Source organism: Schistocerca serialis, chromosome 4, assembly GCF_023864345.2.
Source record: "Schistocerca serialis cubense isolate TAMUIC-IGC-003099 chromosome 4, iqSchSeri2.2, whole genome shotgun sequence".
NCBI classification, from domain to species: domain Eukaryota; kingdom Metazoa; phylum Arthropoda; class Insecta; order Orthoptera; family Acrididae; genus Schistocerca; species Schistocerca serialis.
In genome coordinates, this window is record NC_064641.1 from 685,696,507 (window position 1) to 685,718,234 (window position 21,728).

The 21,728-nt window shown below is 43.3% G+C and overlaps 1 protein-coding gene across 1 annotated transcript in view; it reads left to right on the top strand.

The window, feature by feature from the left end:
- The first annotated feature begins 1,119 nt into the window (after positions 1-1,119).
- Positions 1,120-21,728, top strand: part of LOC126474694 (glutamate receptor ionotropic, kainate glr-3-like) — a 133,918-nt gene continuing 113,309 nt past the window's right edge. Inside the window, exons 1-3 of the mRNA XM_050102172.1 lie at positions 1,120-1,272; positions 8,590-8,844; positions 18,098-18,183. Of these exons, the coding sequence (XP_049958129.1) occupies positions 1,120-1,272; positions 8,590-8,844; positions 18,098-18,183 (494 nt within the window). The remainder of the gene's footprint in view (positions 1,273-8,589; positions 8,845-18,097; positions 18,184-21,728) is intronic.

The following is a 21,728-nucleotide window of genomic DNA, read 5'->3' on the forward strand; positions in this document are numbered from 1 at the left end:
AACATACACACAGTTGGGGTACACAGATTCCGTTCCGGGAGAATGGGTTGGCTACACCACCCTCTACTGCTGACATTGGCAAATGCAGCAATTAATATGGCAAACCCGTGAAGATAAAGGGCTGGAAAAAGAAGATTTTATATCCTGTCTGCTTCTGCTATCGCCAATTACGAGGGCTGGATAAATGTGAGTGGCAGCACTGTCATAGCATGAGGGATGTGCGTCTCAGTTGAAGTAGTGTAGTGAGTCACGAAAAAATCAAATGGCTGGAAGCACTATGGGACTTAACATCTGTGGTCATCAGTCCCCTAGAGTTAGAACTACTTAAACCTAACTAACCTAAGGACATCACACACATCCATGCCCGAGGCAGGATTCGAACCTGCGACCATAGCAGCAGCGCGGTTCCGGACTGAAGCGCCTAGAACCGCTCGGTCACGGGGGCCGGCTAGTGAGTGACGGATGTGTGAATCAGTTGCAGATTCCACTGTCTGAAAGCGCGGGAGGCCAATTAAAACGCCCTAACACTATTCAGGAAACTCGAACAACGTGCGTGGATCACGATTGAAGTGATACGTGGTCAGGGCGCACAACAAAGGCTTCTGGGACTGCGTGGAGCGTATGGTGATGCAGCTTTGCTATATCGTACGGTGTTTCGGGATGGCAAGGATGTCATTCAAGATCGGCCCCGTTCGGAACGACCCCCACGGATGACATGAAAATTGGGCTCCTCGCCCCTCTGCTGGATGCGGGTCGCCGATAGACTGCGCGTGAGGTAGCTGCAGAGGTAGACGTATGCACAAAACAGTGCTCCACATTTTGCACGATATTCTTTAGTGTAGCAAAACTGCAACAAGTTGAGTACAGCATGCATTCGGCCGCTGTGTTATGTGGCTAATAGCTAGTGGGAATGATGCGTTATCGGTCAGCCGTTGAAACTGCGGTATTAATTGACCTTCGTCCTCCATACGACAGCTGTCTTTAGAAATTCTGGTATTATGGGTTAATTATAATGTTTACCGTTCAAGAGCGCCCCGACAGTATGCGTCCTGTGAAACACACGCAAAATCTCTCCTTTTTGTCTTCCTTTACCGCGGTGTTATCGAGTAATTTTTTCTAATGACGGAAATAAGTCGTGTAACAGATACGGACATAGAGCAGCTGCTTTTAGAAGTTGACGATAATTTCGGTGACAGTTCTGAAAGTTCTCAAGATATGGATGTTGAGGCTAGTGAAAGTGACTTCCATTCAGAATCAACAGAGGACGAGACAGTACTGTAGCGGATGGTACCTAGTGCATTCGTGTGTGCTAGTTCAGTTCGAGATCAAAATTTGTTCAGTTGCTATAGTGGTACAGTTGTGCCTCTAAAACAATATGATGTGATTAGTTGTTTTATGTGTTTTGTAAATGATGCTTTGTGGAAAATAATAGCTGAACAAACGAACTTATATGCACAGCATTTCATAGCTTCTCATCACAATTTAGCAGTACGCTCAAGCGTTCGCAGTGGGCAGGACACTACAAGGGTTGAGGTAAAAACACTTATTGGAAAGCTAGTACTTCAAGGAATTCTTCATAGACCAGAATACAAGATGTTCTTTTGGAAGAGGGAATCAGGTGACACACCTTTCTTCATCTTTTGTTGAAGTTGCTCCAGTTTGATGACAACAAACAGCAGCAGATTCGGGGTCAAATTTTACGAACTTTGTGAAAGCAACTCCTGGTATGTAAGTGACTGTATTGTTTACACTGGAAAGGACATTAAATATGGTAGCCACTATCCAGAAGAAAGAATAACCTCTGGAATTGTTTTGGAGCTTGCACATGTTCTACTAGATAAAGGTCACTGTATTTATCTCGACAACTGGTAGACCAGTCCAGAAATGGTGGACAAACTAACCAGCAATAACACCGATGTTGTCGGAACTATGCAGAGGTTTTCCCGACTTCATAAAATAGGAAACAAAAACTGAAAAAAGAAAGTACATAACAGGGTACAGAAGCAAGCAGGTGGTAATTAAAGGGAAGAGCAAAACTGATGTTATGGTCAGCACTTTGCATAATGATACTCGAAGAAGGGAATCGTTCAAAAGCCACATGTGCCATTCTCATTTGCACTTCCACATGGCCAGCAGCAGGCTGAAATAGTATTATCAGCAGCATTTGCGCCATTTGTTGGACATTGAAAGCTTCAGTGCATAGGTTCTGTACAAGAAGCATGGTGGCGAATAAAGTAGAATGTTCTTCATGATCAGTCTTGGCGATCAGATAGCCATATCTTTAACACAACAATGGACGTCAGCAGGACGCCTACCTAGAGCACCAAAACGCCTTAGAGCCAGGCATTTTCCAGACCTTCTGTCGCCCAGAACGAAGGAATGACCGACAAGGAGGAGTGTAATGTGCACAAAAAAAGACCTCCGCAAAGAGACTTCGTACTCAATAAGTGAATGTGACTATGGCCGCGGAAGCCTACATTTATAGACTTGATACTGTTGCGCAGAATGTGGAGTTTCTTTGTGTGCAGCACCTTGTTTTAAAATGTTTCACCCTGAAAGCGACTTGTAATATCGTGAAAATAAATTTTCCTTAACTTCTGCAACTTATTTTATTCACTCCCACACAAAATAAATTTTAATTCAAAAATGATAACATGAAGGAAACGTTTGAGTGTGAAAAAAGTACAAAGTTCCACCCTGCCAGGGCGCGCTGGCGCATCATTAACCACTAAGGACGCCAACTACGTACTTAGCAGGTTAAATGAGACAATCCAATGAATCAAAACGCCCTGGTTCCCCTCACCCGTAGAACCAGCTGGTACAAAGTGATGGTTATTGTGGCTTGTGATACCTTTTGGTTAATCCCACGTTGTACCGCAGGGACAGACGGTCACTGCGGCCTACTAATGCAATTTCTTGCGACGTCACCTACGCCCCGCACCGAGAAGAAAGCGACGGCACTTTCTGGCACTGCATCCCATTATCATTAATGACAGGGTACGATATCACGCGGCGACTTCGGTGCAGGAACTCCTGTGTACGTGCCGGTGGAACATACCGGAACATCCTTCACTTCACCGAAATGAGTACGTGCGATTACGACCTGTTCGCCAAAATGAAGGAACCTCTTCGTGTCACGTGCTACAACACAAAAAGACATCATCCATGCCATAGGGCGGACCTTACGAAACATCGACAGAGATGGATGCGCTGACGGTGTTCAACGACTTCCATCTCTGTGGAGGATGGTGATCGACATACGGGGTGACAATATTAAGGATATGTGATAAGGTGAACAACTGTCAATGAAATCTGGTATGAATTATAAGAGTATTGTCACTAATTTTTATCCAATCCATTATTTTGCCGTCCAGATAACAAAGCTCGTTTATTTTATTTTATTGTTTGAGACTCAGTTCATAACGTAATTTCCTGTTACCGCCTAATGATGCGGCTCTTACCATCCCACCGTTTTACTCTTATTGATGTTCATCTTACAACCTCTTTTTTGATACTAGCCATTTCGTTCACTTGATCTTACAAGTCCTTTGCTGTCTCTGACTGAACTTTAATTCCTTTACCAAATATCTCCTGAGTATCCTGCAGCGCCCTCTATGGACTGATTGATGAACACGGAATATAGGCAACATCTCTGTTTCACTCCCTTCTCTATTAGAACCAACAACTATGTCCTTCATTTCCCGACAGGAAAAAATCCCTGTTTTAAATTCAGCGCAGCAGTATGATTTCAGAAACAACCCTCTCATGAATGAACAGTTTGAAACTGACCCAAGCTTTTACCCAGTAATTGTAAAATTTTGTGTGTTAGTGTCAAAGCCTCTAGCCAGCAATGTGAAATCAAGTGCTTTTAAATTCCGATTGCAGTGTTTGATGTAGAACCGTCTTTGCTACCTTCCTTTTAAAGGCGAACATAATTGTGCAATATAATTTTGATGAATGTGATATCAATATTAATCTACACTGCATCTGAATGTCTGTAAATAAGTTTGAATATAAAAATGGTTATCAAGAATACTCAGAATGGCTTTGTAATGAAACAGTCACACACAATGCCTAACCGCTACATCTTCATCTACATCTACTTGATTACTCTGCTATTCACAATAAAGTGCCTGGCAGAGGGTTCAATGAACCACCTTCAAGCTTTCTCTCTACCGTTTCATTCTCTAACGGCACACGGGAAAAACGAGCATTTAAATTTTTCTGTGCGAGCCCTGATTTCTCTTATGTTATCGTTATAATCATTTCTCTCTATGTAGGTGGGTGCCAACAGAATGTTTTCGCAATCGGAGGAGAAAACTGATGATTGAAACGCCTTTGTTTTAATGACTGCCATTCCAATTCGCGTATCATGTCTGTAGCACTATCTCCCCTATTTCGCGATCGTACAAAACGAGCCGCCCTTCTTTGTACTTTTTCCTTGTCATCCGTCAGTCCCACCTGATGCGGATCCCACACCGCACAGCAATACTCCAGAATAGGGGGGACAAGCGTGGTGTAAGCATTCTCTTTAGTAGACCTGTTGCACATTTTAAGTGTTCCGCCGATGAATCGCAGCCTTTGGTTTGCTCTACCCACAACATTATCTACGTGATCATTCCAATTTAGTTTATTAGTAACTGTAATACCTAAGTATTTAGTTGAATTTACAGCCATCAGATTTGTGTGACTTACCGCGTAATCGAAATTTAGCTGATTTCTTTTAGTACTCATGTGAATAACTTCGCACTTTTCTTTATTCAGGATAAATTGCCACTTTTCGCACCATACACATATCTTATCTAAATAATTTTGCATGTCGTTTTGATCATCTGATGACTTTACAAGACGGTAAATGACAGCATCATCTGCAAACAATCTAAGACGGCTACTCTGATTGTCTCCTATGTCGTTAATATAGATCAGGAACAATACAAGACCTGTAACACTTCCTTGGGGAACGCCGGATATTACTTCTGTTTTACTCGATGACTTTCCGTCTATTACTACGAACTGTGACCTTGCTGACAGGAAATCACGAATCCAGTCGCACAACTGAGGCGATTTTCCGTAGACGCGCAGTTTGGTTAGATGACTCTTGTGAGGAACGGTGTCGAAAGCCCTCTGGAAATCTAAAAGTATGGAATCAATTTGACATCGCCTGTCGGTATCACTCATTACTTCATGAGTATAAAGAGCTAGTCGTGTTTCACAACAACGATGTTTTCTGAATCCGTGCTGTCTATATGTCAGTAAATCGTTTTCTTCGAGGTACTTCATTAAGTTCGAACACAGTATCTGTTCCAAAACAAATCGACGTTAGCGATATGGGCCTGTAATTCAGCGGATTACTTCTATTTGCCTTTTTGGGTATTGGTGTGACTTGTGCAATTTTCCAGTCTTTAGATACGGAACTATGTGAGCGAGCAGTTGTATATAATTGCTAAATGTGGAGCTATTGTATCAGCATACTCTGAAAGGAACAGGGCAGATTCAGATAATGTGAATGTGCCATGTTGCAAAAACGTTTCTGTTGAATTCGCATGAAATTTCGTTAATGAATACTGATCTTAACATTCTCTTAAAAGATTCGTTTAGGTGTGTGTGTGTGTGTGTGTGTGTGTGTGTGTGTGTGTGTGTGTGTGTGTGTCTGTGTGTGTGTGTCTGTGTGTGTGTGTGTGTGTTTGTGTGTGTGACTTGTGCAATTTTCCAGTCTTTAGGTACGGAACTTCGTGAGCCAGCGGTTGCATATAATTGCTAAAGAAGGAACCGAACTGCTAAGTTCATTGGTCCCTAGACTTAACACACTACTTAAAGTAACGTATGCTAAAAACAACATATACACCCATGCCCGAGGGAAGACTCGAACCTCCGGCGGGAGGGGGGTCGTTTAGGTACTGCAATTGTTCTTACCTTGCAACGGATAACTCGGTTCTGCACTGCAAGAATGATGAGGTAAATTATGAACTGTAATAAATCACTACGCGGCAGTCGGCTGTCTCATACTGTTAATTAAGCTGCTATAGCAAAAGACTTTTTCGTCCTCTTTCAAAAATAATAATTATTGTTCAAGCAACAGTGCAAGGCGTGACTGAGCAACCTTTTACCAAAAACCCCTGATTTGAACAGCGAGGATGATATTCAGTGTAATGTTTTATAAATAATTAGAAGAGTACTCTGAAATAGTATTAAATCGTTTTAATGACTCAAAAATGACTCTAACTATTGTAAATTATATCCTTTCCTTAGATTTGTCGCACATCATAAGATTTACTTTTGTACACGATCTTTAACCTACAGCAGTTTCACTCTTTGCCTTTAACTAAGAGATGAGGGAGGAAGCAAATTAAAATACTGAACACACGACTTATAATTCACTCTGGATACCAACATGTAAATACACACATCAAAAAAAAGTTTTGCATCACCGCGGTTTCCACAACTCCTGAAGACAGGCGTTGACTGTAGCTATTGTATCACAGACACAGTCCTTTTGACTGTTCAGAGATGTCACTAAACCCGCCCAAAGATGTAAATAACCATGCATGAGCAGCACCTATTAGACGGAGGGGTTCCGACAGCCGATCAGTTCCAGTCATTCCGCCATGAAGAAGGTACATGGCTCGTTTTGTCTGTAGTTAAACCATGCCTTGACGGTAAATACTGCGGTTCGATCGCGTCCGCATTGTTACTTTGTGCTAGGAAGGGCTCTCAACAAGGGAAGTGTCCAGGCGTCTCGGAGTAAGCCAAAGCGATGTGTTTGGACATGGAGAAGATACAGAGAGACAGGAACCGTCGATGACATGCCTCGCCCAGGCCGCCCAAGGGCTACTACTGCAGTGGATGACCGCTACCTAAGGATTATGGCTCGGAGGAACGCTGACAGCAACGCCACCATGTTGAATAATGCTTTTCGTGCAGCCACAGGACGTCGTGTTACGACTCAAACTGTGCGCAGTAGGTTGTATGATGCGCAACTTCACTCCCGACGTCCATGGCGAGGTCCATCTTTCCAGCCACGACACCATGCAGCGCGGTACAGATGGCCCAACAACATGCCGAATGGACCGCTCAGGATTGGCATCACGTTCTCTTCATCGATGAGTGTCGCATATGTCTTCAACTAGACAATCGTCGGAGACGTGTTTGGAAGCAACCCGGTCAGGCTGAACACCTTAGACACACTGTACAGTGAGTGCAGCAAGGTGGAGTTCCCCTGCTGATTTGGGTGGCATTATGTGGGGCCGACGTACGCCGTTGGTGGTTATGGAAGGCGCTGTAACGACTTTACAATACGTGAAAGCCATCCTCCGACCGATAGTGCAACCATATCGGCAGTATATTGGCGAGGCATTCGTCTTCATGGACGACAATTCGCGCCCGCATCGTGCACATCTTGTGAATGACTTCCTACAGGATAACGACATCGCTCGACTAGAGTGGCCAGCATGTTCTCCAGACATGAACCCTATCGAAAATGCCTGGGATGGATTGAAAAGGGGTGTTTATGAACGACATGATGCACCAACCACTCTGAGGGATCTACGCCGAATCGCCGTTGAGGAGTGGGACAATCTGGACGAACAGTGCTTTGATGAACTTGTGGATAGTATGCCACGACGAATAGAGGCATGCATCAATGCAAGAGGACGTGCCATGGGTATTAGAGGTACCGGTGTGTACATCAGTCTGGACTACCACCTCTGAAGGTCTCGCTGTATCGTGGTACAAAATGCATTGTGTGATTTTCATGAGCAATAAAAAGAGCGGAAATGATGTTTATGTTGATCTCTATTCGAATTATCTGTACAGGTTCCGGATCTGTCGGAACCGAGGTGATACAATATTTTTTTTGATATGTGTATTATTGAACACATTGAAAATTATACATCACAATTTACCCTTTGCTTTCCTAATAAACTATTTTTAACTAACAGTGGGGGCTAAAGTAATTAGAATACTGAATAATTAGAATACTGAACACATGACTGATAATTCACTCTGGATACCAACACGTAGATATTGTTGAACACCTGAAATCTTCGCGTTTCCTTCTTCGTGGCAATTCGCAGACACGCTCTCCATGATGCTCCTGCAGTATTTTCGATGTGAAGTGTTTGAACTCTTACAATGCAGCGCTGACTTGGCTCCCTCTGAGTTTCATCTCTGCTCAGAGTAACCGCTGACAATAGAGACAACATTTTGGTTCAGATAACGAGATGTAGACAAGTGTAGAGAATTGGCGGAAAGCACAGGCGGCTGACTTTTGTGACAAAAGTATTGGAAAGTTCTACAACAAACTCTAAATCGGAACGGCGACTATGTAGAGAAGTAGTTGGAAGATGTAGCTAGTTGTTGCAAACAAGTTTTTTTCATTTTGAGAGTGGTTTCCATTTCGCGATCGATCGGATCTTAATATCAGAGTAGCCTTCGTACAACCTCTGGTAGAGAATACATATCACTCATGTGTTCAGCCATTCAAAGATGATTATAGTGGCAGACGTACCACATAAACCGTCAAATGTGCCAAATAAACTGTCAAATGTGTCAAATAAACTGACATTTCTCCTAATATGTACATCTTTCAAGGTTACAGATGTGAAGTGGATCGTCTTCGCGGGAACGGAGAATGCGGCCGACTATTCTTTGGAGAGTGCTCCTTCAGACAGCGATATGTTCCTAGTCCAGGCCACCGCTGCTACTACAGTGGATGTCTGGCGGTCTCGGGGAAACTGGAGCAGGGCGCTTTATGGGCAGTGGTCCAATGGAAAGTGGCACGCCCACCACTCTCCATCCATGGCCTACGACCTAGCAGGCATGCGCCTCGTCCTCGCCGTTCTCGCGGTTAGTAGCCTCGCATTAGTCAGTATGCTGATAATGTACTGATGGGTGACGAACTTCATACTTTTGCGTAAACTGTCTAATTAAAAGTACACTACTGGCCATTAAAATTGCTACACCACGAAGATGACGTGCTACGGACGCGAAATTTAACCGAGAGAAAGAAGATGCTGTGATATGCAAATGATCAGCTTTTCAGAGCATTCACACAATGCTGGCGCCGGTGGCGACATTGACATGAGGAAAGTTTCCAACCGATTTCTCATACACAAACAGCAGTTGACCGGCGTTGCCTTGTGAAACGTTGTTGTAATGCCTCGTGTAAGGAGGAGAAATGCATAACATCACGTTTCCGATTTTGATAAAGGTCGGATTGTAGCCTATCGCGATTGAGGTTTATCGTATCGCGACATTGCTGCTCGCGTTGGTCGAGATACAATGACTGTTAGCAGAATATGGAATCGGTGCGTTCAGGAGGGTAATACGGAACGCCGTGCTGGATCCCAACGGCCTCGTATCACTAGCAGTCGAGATGACAGGCATCTTATCCGCTTGGCTGTAACGGATCGTACAGCCACGTCTCGATCCCTGAGTCAACAGATCGGGACGTTTGCAAGACAACAACCATCTGCACGAACAGTTCAATGACGTTTGCAGCAGCATGGACTATCAGCTCGGAGACCATGGCTGCGGTTATCCTTTGACGCTGTATCACACATAGGAGCGCCTGCGATGTTGTACTCAACGACGAACCTGGGTGCACGAATGGCAATACGTCATTTTTTCGGATGAATCCAGGTTCTGTTTACAGCATCATGATGGTCACATCCGTGTTTGGCGACATCGCAGTGAACGTACGTTGGAAACGTGTATTCGTCATCGCCATACTGTTGTATCACCCGGCGTGATGGTATGGGGTGCCATTGGTTTCACGTCTCGGTCACCTCTTCTTCGCATTGACGGCTCTTTGAACAGTGGACGTTACATTTCAGATGTGTTACGACCCGTGGCTCTACCCTTCATTCGATCCCTGCGAAACCTTACATTGCCGGCCTAAGTGGCCGAGCGGTTCTAGGCGCTACAGTCTGGAACCGCGCGACCGCTGCGGTCGCAGGTTCGAATCCTGCCTCGGGCATGGATGTGTGTGATGTCCTTAGGTTAGTTAGGTTTAAGTAGTTCTAAGTTCTAGGGGACTGATGACCACAGCAGTTAAGCCCCATAGTGCTCAGAGCCATTTGAACCAAACCTTACATTTCAGCAGGATAATGCACGACCGCATGTTGCAGGTCCTGTATGGGCCCTTCTGGGTACAGAAACTGTTCGATCGCTGCCCTGGCCAGCATATTCTCCAGATCTCTCACCAATTGAAAACGTCTGGTCAATGGTGGCCGAGCAACTGGCTCGTCACAATACGCCAGTCACTACTTTTGATGAACTGTGGTATCGTGTTGAAGCTGCATGGACAGCTGTAGCTGTTCACGCCATGCAAGCTCTGTTTGACTCAATGCCCAGGCGTATCAAGGCCGTTATTTCTGCCAGAGGTGGTTGTTCAGGGTACTGATTTCTCAGGATCTGTGCACCCAAATTGTGTGAAAATGTAATCACATGTCACTTCTAGTATAATATATTTGTCCAATGAATACTCGTTTATCATCTGCATTTCTTCTTGGTGTAGCAATTTTAATGGCCAGTTGTGTATGTGGACACCTATAACTGAACCTAGAACAGGACATTACCTTTATGACGGCATGTATTCTACTGAGAACACTTTCAGTGTCTTGTCTGAATGCCTGTGGGGGAATGGCAGCCCATCCTTCCTTAAGAGCTGAAACCAGAGAGGGTACTGATGTCAGACGCTGAGGTCTGGAGGGAAATCACCGCTCTACCTCACCCCAAACGTGTTCCATTGGATTCAGGTTAGCACTCTAGAGAGGCCAGTCCATTTCAGGAATGTTATTATCCACACACCTCTGTCTCATAGATGTTGCTCTACGACAGGGTGAATTGCCATTTTGATACAATCATCTCCGAGCTGATTGTTTACTGGACGCAGTACAAAATGCTGTAAAATATGTTCATATCCTTCCGCAACAAGTGTTTTCTGTAGTACTACAATAAGGGGATCACAACCCAACCACTAGAAACACACCCTAACCATAACACTACCTCCTCTGCACTTCACTATTGGCACTACACTATCAATCTATCTATCTATCGCTTGAGCCTTGTCCCGCAGTTACGCAGGGTCAGCCATCGTTAATCGGATTTGGCATGTTAATGGTTAAGGGGTGGCCGGATGCCCTTCCAGCCGACACCCTGTACCCCCGGGACGGAATTAGCGTACCCCAACTGTCTGTGTCTACTGTAATCCATGGAATAGTGCGAAAGTGTTCAGATGTCTGCGAGCCGTGTAACTGATGCGGAACATGGGGAACAGCCTAACGGGGTGTGGAAAACCGCCTAAAAACCACATCCAGGCTGGCCGGCACATCGGCCATCATCGTTAATCCGCCAGGCGGATTCGATCCGGGGCCGGCGTACCTACCCGAGTCCAGGAAGCAGCCCTGGCGGGTTTCTATAGGCACTACACATGATGGCATGTATCGTTCTCCAGGGCTCCGCCAAAGCCAAACCATTCCTTCTGATTGCCGCAGGGTATAGCGTGATTCTTCGCTCCGTATTACTCTTTTCCAGTCATCCACTGGTCAGTGGCGACGCAAGCGCCGCTTAGCACTGATTACACAAATGCATGACTTGTGAGGAGCTGCTAGATCATTGCACCTCATTGTTTTCAATTCCTTAAATAAAATCTTTTGCTAATTGGCCTCCTGGTAACAATTTGGAATTCACCATTGATCCCTCCCTCCGATTTCATGCGATTTTTTACAACTACCCTCTCTGATCCTCGGCGGTTTCCGTCCGTCTTTACATGAGGTGTGACTTGTCGTGGCATAGCTATGGTTGTTCCTTCGCGCTTCCGCTTCATAATGACTCCACCAACAGTCGACATAGGCTGCTTTAGAAAGGCTTAAACATACTGACGGATTTGTTACTCAGGTGACTAGCCCACGTTCGAAGTCACTGAGTTCTCCCGAACGACTTATTCTGCTCGTCCAGCGTTTTACTGACAACACGGCACTCTCTGTTTCCTTTTATGCTGACGAGCGCGCCTCTCGTGATATGTAGTGGTTAATTAGACGTTACGTAGTGGTGTCCGGATACGTTTGAGTGTAGGTTGAGAGGCACCCAGATGCCTTGCTCATATGTGGCATCAAGCAGTCAGGCCTGGAAGATGAGTAGTCTGCCAAGCGAGTGGATTTATTATTATTCATCGAGTAACATCAATGACTGATTATGAGCTCTAGTACCCACAATTAAACTACAAATTATTCTCCTGTTTGAATATTACGCAACGGAAACGGATAACGCACATCTGACTAATAGTAATTTACACAACTCCGATTGTTCACTACCCTCTGGCAATACCACATTTTCTTTCTTACCCAACGGGTCTGATCAACACCTGGCCACCGCACTGAATATGAATGGCGCACACATTATAAATTCTGGTTATCGTGACTACACACTGTTCGAAGAACAAGGCCACCAATCTTTTTCTTTTCACTATCTTTTTTATTTCGATAAATTCTATCATGATTCAAAGATAACCTAAAAAAATGGTTCAAATGGATCTGAGCACTATGGGACTTAACATCCGAGGTCATCAGTCCCCTAGAACGTAGAACTACGTAAACCTAACTAACCTAAGGACATCACACACATCCATGCCCGAGGCAGGATTCGACCCTGCGACCGTGGCGTTTGCGCGGTTCCAGACTGTAGCGCCTAGAACCGCTCGGCCACTCCGGCCGGCCAGATAACCTAAACACAACATTACATTTTATACAACAATTACACATGAGAAACTCCTCCCAGTGGGCATGGCTTTACATTGGTGATTCTCTATCTTATGGTCTCGTAATTATCTAACGCTACAGTGCGCTAGGATGATGGATCTTTTGCTATATCTCACACTTCGACTCTCACACCCATTATCACGAAAATTTCCTCCAGACCGAGAGGTACAAAAAGGAACATGCATAACCCACTGCCTCTGAACCTATCTTGCTACTTTCCCATGCAAACCACATATATTTAAATTACATGAAATACATCATACTGGCAACATAGAATACGTCACAAAGAATAGTCACAACGTTAGAATCACTTCACTTTTAGCTTTCCCACTTCAATTAGTATTCATCCCAGTTTCACACGACACTGCCCCACTTCGTAACTTTTCTTTCCTACTACGAACTCTGGAGGATATATGCACATCTTCCTGTGCAATGCAAGCCAATTGGCGTTGCTGGATAGACGGCTGACTCACCTTGCTTCACTCTCAGAGTATTAGAGTTTGAATCTAGCGTCACACGGAACTATAACACGCAAAGTAATATTAAGGACATATTCGTCACACACGCGAGTCCTCAACTGATACCATGGACGAGTACTTCTCTTTATCCTTTGACTCAAAGACAGATTGAGACTCGCACAGTACTCACAACGTGGAAGACTCGTCTCTAATTTCAAGTCCTGCACACGCCATTTCTTAAACATTTCCAACTTACAGTACACACACCAGTAATTCAGCTCAGCTTTAGCACTCGGAAGTATTTCAACTTAGTACTAGCACTCGCCAGTATTTCAACTTATTGCTACTCGTGGTTTTATTGTGACAGTTGGTGACTTCCGAAGATTACTACGATCCCCTTAATACACACCTGGAAATGGAAAAAAGAACACATTGACACCGGTGTGTCAGACCCACCATACTTGCTCCGGACACTGCGAGAGGGCTGTACAAGCAATGATCACACGCACGGCACAGCGGACACACCAGGAACCGCGGTGTTGGCCGTCGAATGGCGCTAGCTACGAAGCATTTGTGCACCGCCGCCGTCAGTGTCAGCCAGTTTGCCGTGGCATACGGAGCTCCATCGCAGTCTTTAACACTGGTAGCATGCCGCGACAGCGTGGACGTGAACCGTATGTGCAGTTGACCGACTTTGAGCGAGGGCGTATAGTGGGCATTCGGGAGGCCGGGTGGACGTACCGCCGAATTGCTCAACACGTGGGGCGTGAGGTCTCCACAGTACATCGATGTTGTCGCCAGTGGTCGGCGGAAGGTGCACGTGCCCGCCGACCTGGGACCGGACCGCAGCGACGCACGGATGCACGCCAAGACCGTAGGATCCTACACAGTGCCGTAGGGGACCGCACCGCCACTTCCCAGCAAATTAGGGACACTGTTGCTCCTGGGGTATCGGCGAGGACCATTCGCAACCGTCTCCATGAAGCTGGGCTACGGTCCCGCACACCTTTAGGCCGTCTTCCGCTCACGCCCCAACATCTTGCAGCCCGCCTCCAGTGGTGTCGCGACAGGCGTGAATGGAGGGACGAATGGAGACGTGTCGTCTTCAGCGATGAGAGTCGCTTCTGCCTTGGTGCCAATGATGGTCGTATGCGTGTTTGGCGCCGTGCAGGTGAGCGCCACAATCAGGTCTGCATACGACCGAGGCACACAGGGCCAACACCCGGCATCATGGTGTGGGGAGCGATCTCCTACACTGGCCGTACACCACTGGTGATCGTCGAGGGGACACTGAATAGTGCACGGTACATCCAAACCGTCATCGAACCCATCGTTCTACCATTCCTAGACCGGCAAGAGAACTTGCTGTTCCAACAGGACAATGCACGTCCGCATGTATCCCGTGCCACCCAACGTGCTCTAGAAGGTGTAAGTCAACTACCCTGGCCAGCAAGATCTCCGGATCTGTCCCCCATTGAGCATGTTTGGGACTGGATGAAGCGTCGTCTCACGCGGTCTGCACGTCCAGCACGAACGCTGGTCCAACTGAGGCGCCAGGTGGAAATGGCATGGCAAGCCGTTCCACAGGACTACATCCAGCATCTCTACGATCGTCTCCATGGCAGAATAGCAGCCTGCATTGCTGCGAAAGGTGGATATACACTGTACTAGTGCCGACATTGTGCATGCTCTGTTGCCTGTGTCTATGTGCCTGTGGTTCTGTCAGTGTGATCATGTGATGTATCTGACCCCAGGAATGTGTCAATAAAGTTTCCCCATCCTGAAACAATGAATTCACGGTGTTCTTATTTCAATTTCCAGGTGTGTATTAGCTGCCTGTCATTTAATTCTCCCCCCAAAAGTTCCTGAAATAGAGAAATTAATATTCCAAGCTACTCTTAAGTATTTCACATTCATACCATCTCTCCACTCTTTTGTCTTTACGGAGCACACCTAAGACAGGTCTTACCAACACTAGATCCAGCGCTAGAGTGCTGAAACATGGCCGTTCTTCAGGTCATCTCGCACCTCCACCGAGGTGGAGGAGCACCTTGCTACCGTATTGGTCAGCCACATTTCAAGCGCTCAGAGCTGAGGTAAATTTCATCTCTTTGGTTCGACCAAAGGTGACCAAAGCACCGTCTCAAAGATGATCATATATTGCACATTCACTATCTGCGGTTAGCAGACGACCATACATTCATTCATTTCACAGATCTCACTAAACTGGACGTAGGGATTTATTTTGTGGGGGTGCACATGTGATCAATTAAATAAATAAATTGTCATTCTTTCCTACACTGGTATCCGGCTTCGATGTATTAAGTGAAATTGAGTTATTATTACAAAAAATATGTTGTTCTGACAAAAATAAGGAAGAATGTTGTACCTATTTTCAATGTCGGGCAGTACTGTACCATTTCAAGTTCATCTGCTTAGCGGTACCACCTTTCAAGAAACCCTGGTCTGGACAATTTCTCAATCACACGAATTAAAGAAAATGCTGATAGATACTAAAAATATTGTAAGTAATGTAACTAATTTGTTGCACCCGTGATTTCTAAACATATCAAAATTTTATTTTAATACTGTCTTAACATAAAAATAAAGATATTTTTGTCCTTTTCATTCTTATTTGTAACATATGCATTTGCTATTTAGACATGAAATTAATTTTTAAATGAACATTTAAAGGCACTGTAAGTTCAATTCAAAATGGAGGTAAAAAAGAGAGATAAAAATCTTGAAGAAAATGTCCAAAAGTAACGTGATCATTGTTTTGTATTTCTGACGCATATTTTGTGTTACTGTTTGCTACTTTCAGTAGTCCTGCAGTATCCACCCCCCCTCCTCTTTTTCAGAAAATTCACCACCACTTTCAGAAAATTTTACTTTTATTTGAAGTACTCTTTTCACTATGGCCATGGACATCCAATTTATTTCTGCTTACCACTGGTTCTTCATCCCCTTGAAGATTCTTTAAGCAAATATGTTACTGGTAGGAACTGAATATATGTATGATGTAAGCCTAAGCAAGTTGGAACGAGAGATATCAATTGTAGTCTACTGTTTAATGAAATCTACCCAGGTGTGATCTTCTGCTTTACTTTTATCAAATCCAGCATATGCATTCAGGAAATCACAGCGTTCATTGGACAGCTGATCGCCATCCATGTTGACATTAAATTTGTTTGCACCTTTAAAACATACTGCTGTTGCACACGAAAATGTTCTTCTTAAATCGAAAAACTTGTTAGCAAATTGAACACATTGATTATATAAAAGTTATAGTTCTGTGATAAATAATTAGTGCAATGTGACAAGAAAGATTCTCCATCATTTTCTAAAACCAACCTGTATGATTTGGAATTTTTTCCAGGATTTCATGAAATTTCTTTCCTAAGAATTTGTTTGATCGGCTGGGTGTGAGTCAGGGGGGCAAAGTGGATGCGCGACCACCCCAGGAGAGTTTAGGCACCGAGGCAGTCAGTGTATGGCTGGACATGGAGTGCAAAAGATGCATCATAAATGGCAGAATTTAAGGCAATCTGAAATATGGGTTCTTACAGCTCTTATAAATTCAACAGTAATTTACAGTTTCATAATAAAGCAAAACTGGATACATTTGTGAGCTCAGAAAAATGAGGTACATCCAGTAAGGCAATAATATTTTCAATATCTTTAAAACTACAAAAGTTAATAATTTATGTTTGTTTGCTTGGCCATCTTACGCAGCAGCTGTTAAGATCTTGTTACTACAGGTTATCTGTCTTTAGCTGACTGCAGTCTAATTATAAAGAATTGCACCAAACGCGTTTAGCTTTTATTTAGAAAGCATTTTCTGCGGTTACTCTGTAAAAGAATAACCGCGGAATATGCTTTGTAAATAAAAACGAAACCGCGGAAGATGCTTTGTAAATAAAGCGAAATGCGTCTGATGTAATTCTTCATAATTAGACTGCAGTGAGCTAAAGATGGATAACCTATAGTAACAGATGTTAATAATTTATAGTGACTAAATATTATCAGAATGAATCTTAGAAGTAACAACTTTTAAATGCTCCACACTATTTTAACTAATGATGCCTCAGATGATAACATTGCACTGTAGCTATCATCCCTGAAAGCCACCTGTCTGTAACTATTTTATTTATTCATTTATTACGTTTCATAGCCTTTTCATTATGCAAATGTTTGTCAGAAAATCGTATCCTTAACGATAATACAGCAACTGAATACAGCATGCATACCTCTTACCTTGTCATACTTTTGTAGTTATTTAGGGAATATGTTACTATTTTGCCAATGACTTTATTTAAATATAATTACAGATGCTAATACAAAACATGTTAATTTAAGGAGTGGTAAATCAAATGTGTTAGGTCAGACCACTATTGAAAAGAGTGCCAAAAAACGCTGCTACCAAGCTGGCATGAAGTACTGTTTAAACAACTTTTAACAACATTTTGTTGTGATTTAGTGAGAGCGCACTGGCACAAGAATACTGGAATATTTATTTATGAACAAACCTTTATTTGTATTTATTGTGAATCGTCTGAGTGTGGCCAAATGTTTATAACACTTCTGCTTTAAATGTGGTTGTAATATATTAGTTTAGCTCAGAAAGTGGTCAAGTTGAGTCAAAACCATGCCTGTAGAACGTAAACACGTTGTACATTTTTCGGGTGTAGCCATCAGACAATGAGAGTCAGAAAGTGGCGGAACACTGCTTAAGTCAAGTTCAGACACTTTTCGAGTGGTGCGCTTAAGGGAGCGATTTCAAACAGTGAATAGACGGTGCATTACCGTATTATGTGTCACCTGTACATTTCGTTCACCAGGAAGATATATACTGAAGCAGAATTTAAAACTATGTTGCAGATTCCTGCGAATACTAAGGAATATATCATTGAACACCCGCCAGGGTACGACTTCTGGAAAGTACTGGCAGACATCTCGAATATTACGTAAGTACATTGTACGTATGTAGGTTATCCGTAGCTCTCACGAACCATGGAGCTTTGCATGGTGGGTTGGCTTGCGTGCCTCAGCGATACAGACAGCCATACCAAAGGTGCAGCCACATTGGAGGGGTATCTGTGGGGAGGTCATCATTATACGGTTCCTGAAGAAGTTCAGCAGCCTTATTGGTAACTGCAGTCTGGATGATTTATATGACATTGTAACAATAACTAGCAAGGCCTCGCTAGCTTATGCCAACACAAACTTCAAGAATCATGAAATAAGGTTGTATACGTGAAAGAGACCAGGAAAGACAAGGATACTTCAGGTAAATCATAAGTACAAAGTCAATGAAGCTGAAGACAGTTATCGAGAATCTCAATACCGACCCGTGCGCTCTAACAAAATGGGCATGAGATATAAGGTTAAAGCTCAACCAGTCCAAAATCCAAAGACTGGTTGTTTATTCTAGGGTCATTAGTCCGAGTTATCGGAAATCCCTAACGTCTTTAGCCCCAAATGGGGCAAATGCCAATTTCTCTCCTTGAGCAAAGAGTCTAAGAGTCATAATAGATAAAATGATGCGTAATAGATGAAATAATGCATGAGGAAAAACTATATTCCTTTTGCAAAAGTTAGCGAACGCTGATAATAAGTTTACTTTTATTTACTTCAAATCTAATCTGATAGCACAATAACACTTAAAGGAAAAATGCCTCAACTTATTGTAATTTAACTTCAATCTTAATTGAATCAAAATTTATACTGACTGAATTACAATGCAAAAAATAATTTTAGTGGATTGAAAGAGTCACATAACGTGAAGAAAAAAAATAGTTTCCTTCCTTTTTTTGACAAGTATTACAGCGAATAAACTAACATGTGACTAATAAACTAATGTTTGACAAATATAAGATATATATTTTACAACATGAAATTTCTGACTGATATATATTTTCAACTAAAAATAATTGTAGGTAAATTATCCTCAACAGAACGGAAATAAATAAATTCTTCCGCCATCCCACGAACCTACGAAAACAACAGTGAGAACCGTTCTTGACGCCAGAACACTCCAATTACGATAGTAAATATGCAGTCAAGTTCTCCGTGACATAGCAGTTGAAGACAATTAATAAATTCAGCTGAATCACTGCAACTAGCACTATACGTGCAGTCTAGAGTGAAATTAAAAAAAAATGCACTTCTACCTACAACAGATTATGACCAGAAAACATAAATAAGCGTACACAAGCGGAGCTTGAGTTTGTTTCAGATTAAACAATAGTACCAACAAGCTCACAGAGAAGGCACAGATTACTTAACTGTAAGTGCAACTGGCATGTGGCTATAATCGGAGCACGACCAGGAGCCAACTAGATATCAGGGGGCACAGTGTTCAATGTTTTCAAATGAACAATCCTCACCAGTAAAAACGACCGGCGTGCAGCCACTCTGATGCTGTTGCAGTCCTGAAGTTTAACATGATCATTATGCCAGCAACGAATCAATTCCAAAACGATCAGAGACATGTATAGCAGAAAAGAAAATTTCTTCTCAAGACTGCACAACCATGTAGTGTTACTATGAATGGTCACTGGCTGCCCGTGCGTTGCTGTGTCTAGCCGTATTGACTGTCAGAGACTCCTCCTGGCGGACACACACTCCTCCCGTTGACTCGGCCGCAATGCCCTCCTGTGGTCAGAGACAAAGCTCGCGGGGCATGCTACTCTAAGATCTGTGGTACGACGAGATCGATTTCTTTGATACAACGGAATCGATCTGAGCCGACCACTGGTATCATCTTCAAGTGTAACGACTGATACTTCCAACTTTCCTAAAAGTTTATCTACATATTACTGTGTCTTCACTTTGCCAGAAGCTATTATTTAACCAGAATAGAATGTCGCAGTATCATTACAGAACAAATTATTGTGTTTGTTATGTTCTTTAACTTTTTCTCCACAATATTCTAAAAGAATTGTATTCACGGCAAGATGTGTTATTATGATACGCTATCGGTTGCTATGCGCTCGTATGTATTTACGTAAATTTGCTTTTATTACAGGATGTACCGCGTGAGCCGTATGGTGCTAGCAGCATAATATGTACACTAGAAGATGATGAAAAGCAAAGTACCGGGTGATCAAAAAGTCAGTATAAATTTGAAAACTTAATAAACCACGGAAGAATGTAGATAGAGAGGTAAAAATTGACACACATGCTTGGAATGACATGGGGTTTTATTAGAACCACCCCATAATGCTAGACGAGTGAAAGATCTCTTGCGCTCGTCATTTGGTGATGATCGTGTGCTCAGCCGCCACTTTCGTCGTGATTGGCCTCCCAGGTCCCCAGACCTCAGTCCATGTGATTATTGGCTTTGGGGTTACGTGAAGTCGCAAGTGTATCGTGATCGACCGACATCTCTAGGGATGCTGGAAGACAACATCCGATGCCAATGCCTCACCATAACTCCGGACATGCTTTACAGTGCTGTTCACAACATTATTCCTCGACTACAGCTATTGTTGAGGAATGATGGTGGACATATTGAGCAAAATGGTTCAAATGGCTCTGAGCACTATGGGACTCAACTGCTGAGGTCATTAGTCCCCTAGAACTTAGAACTAGTTAAACCTAACTAACCTAAGGACATCACACACATCCATGCCCGAGGCAGGATTCGAACCTGCGACCGTAGCGGTCTCGCGGTTCCAGACTGCAGCGCCAGAACCGCGCGGCCACTTCGGCCGGCTCATATTGAGCATTTCCTGTAAAGAACATCATCTTTGCTTTGTCTTACTTTGTTAGGCTAATTATTGCTATTCTGATCAGATGAAGCGCCATCTGTCGGACATTTTTTAAACTTTTGTATTTTTTTTTTTGGTTGTAATGAAACCCCATGTCATTCCAAGCATGTGTGTCAATGTGTACCTCTCTATCTACATTATTCCGTGATTTATTCAGTTTTCAAATTTATACTGACTATTTGATCACCCGATATTACGAGATCAGACACTCTCTAGTTGTGTTCTTCAGTCCAAAGACTGGTTTAATGCAGCTTTCCACGCTAGCTTATCCTGCGCAACTACTGGAACCTATGTCCATTTGAACCTGTTACTGAAGTCAAGGCTCAGTCTAACCCACACTTCCCTCCATTAGCAAATTAACAATTCAGAAAGTATCCTATCAACTGATTAGCTCTTTTAGTCAAGTCCTACCATAAATTCCGTTTCTCGTCAATTTGAATCAGTACCTCCTCATTATTTTGAACATGGCTGCACTACAGCAACGGTTACAGAGTAGCAGGTGTAATAGAAGCAAACCAGTTGAATGAATGATGGTTTTCAAATAAAATGTTGAAAAAAAAAACAAATACATAAAATATATTATTATAAATTAAGACCCTCTTTCAATATTCTGTTAAATACGTGTTGATTCGCATGGTGTATTTCTGTTAGCAATTTCAATGTGCTTACGCTTATTGGCGGTTTCGACCTCCAGACGCACACATTTATCGGTGCAAGCGCCACAGGATTTGTTTTCC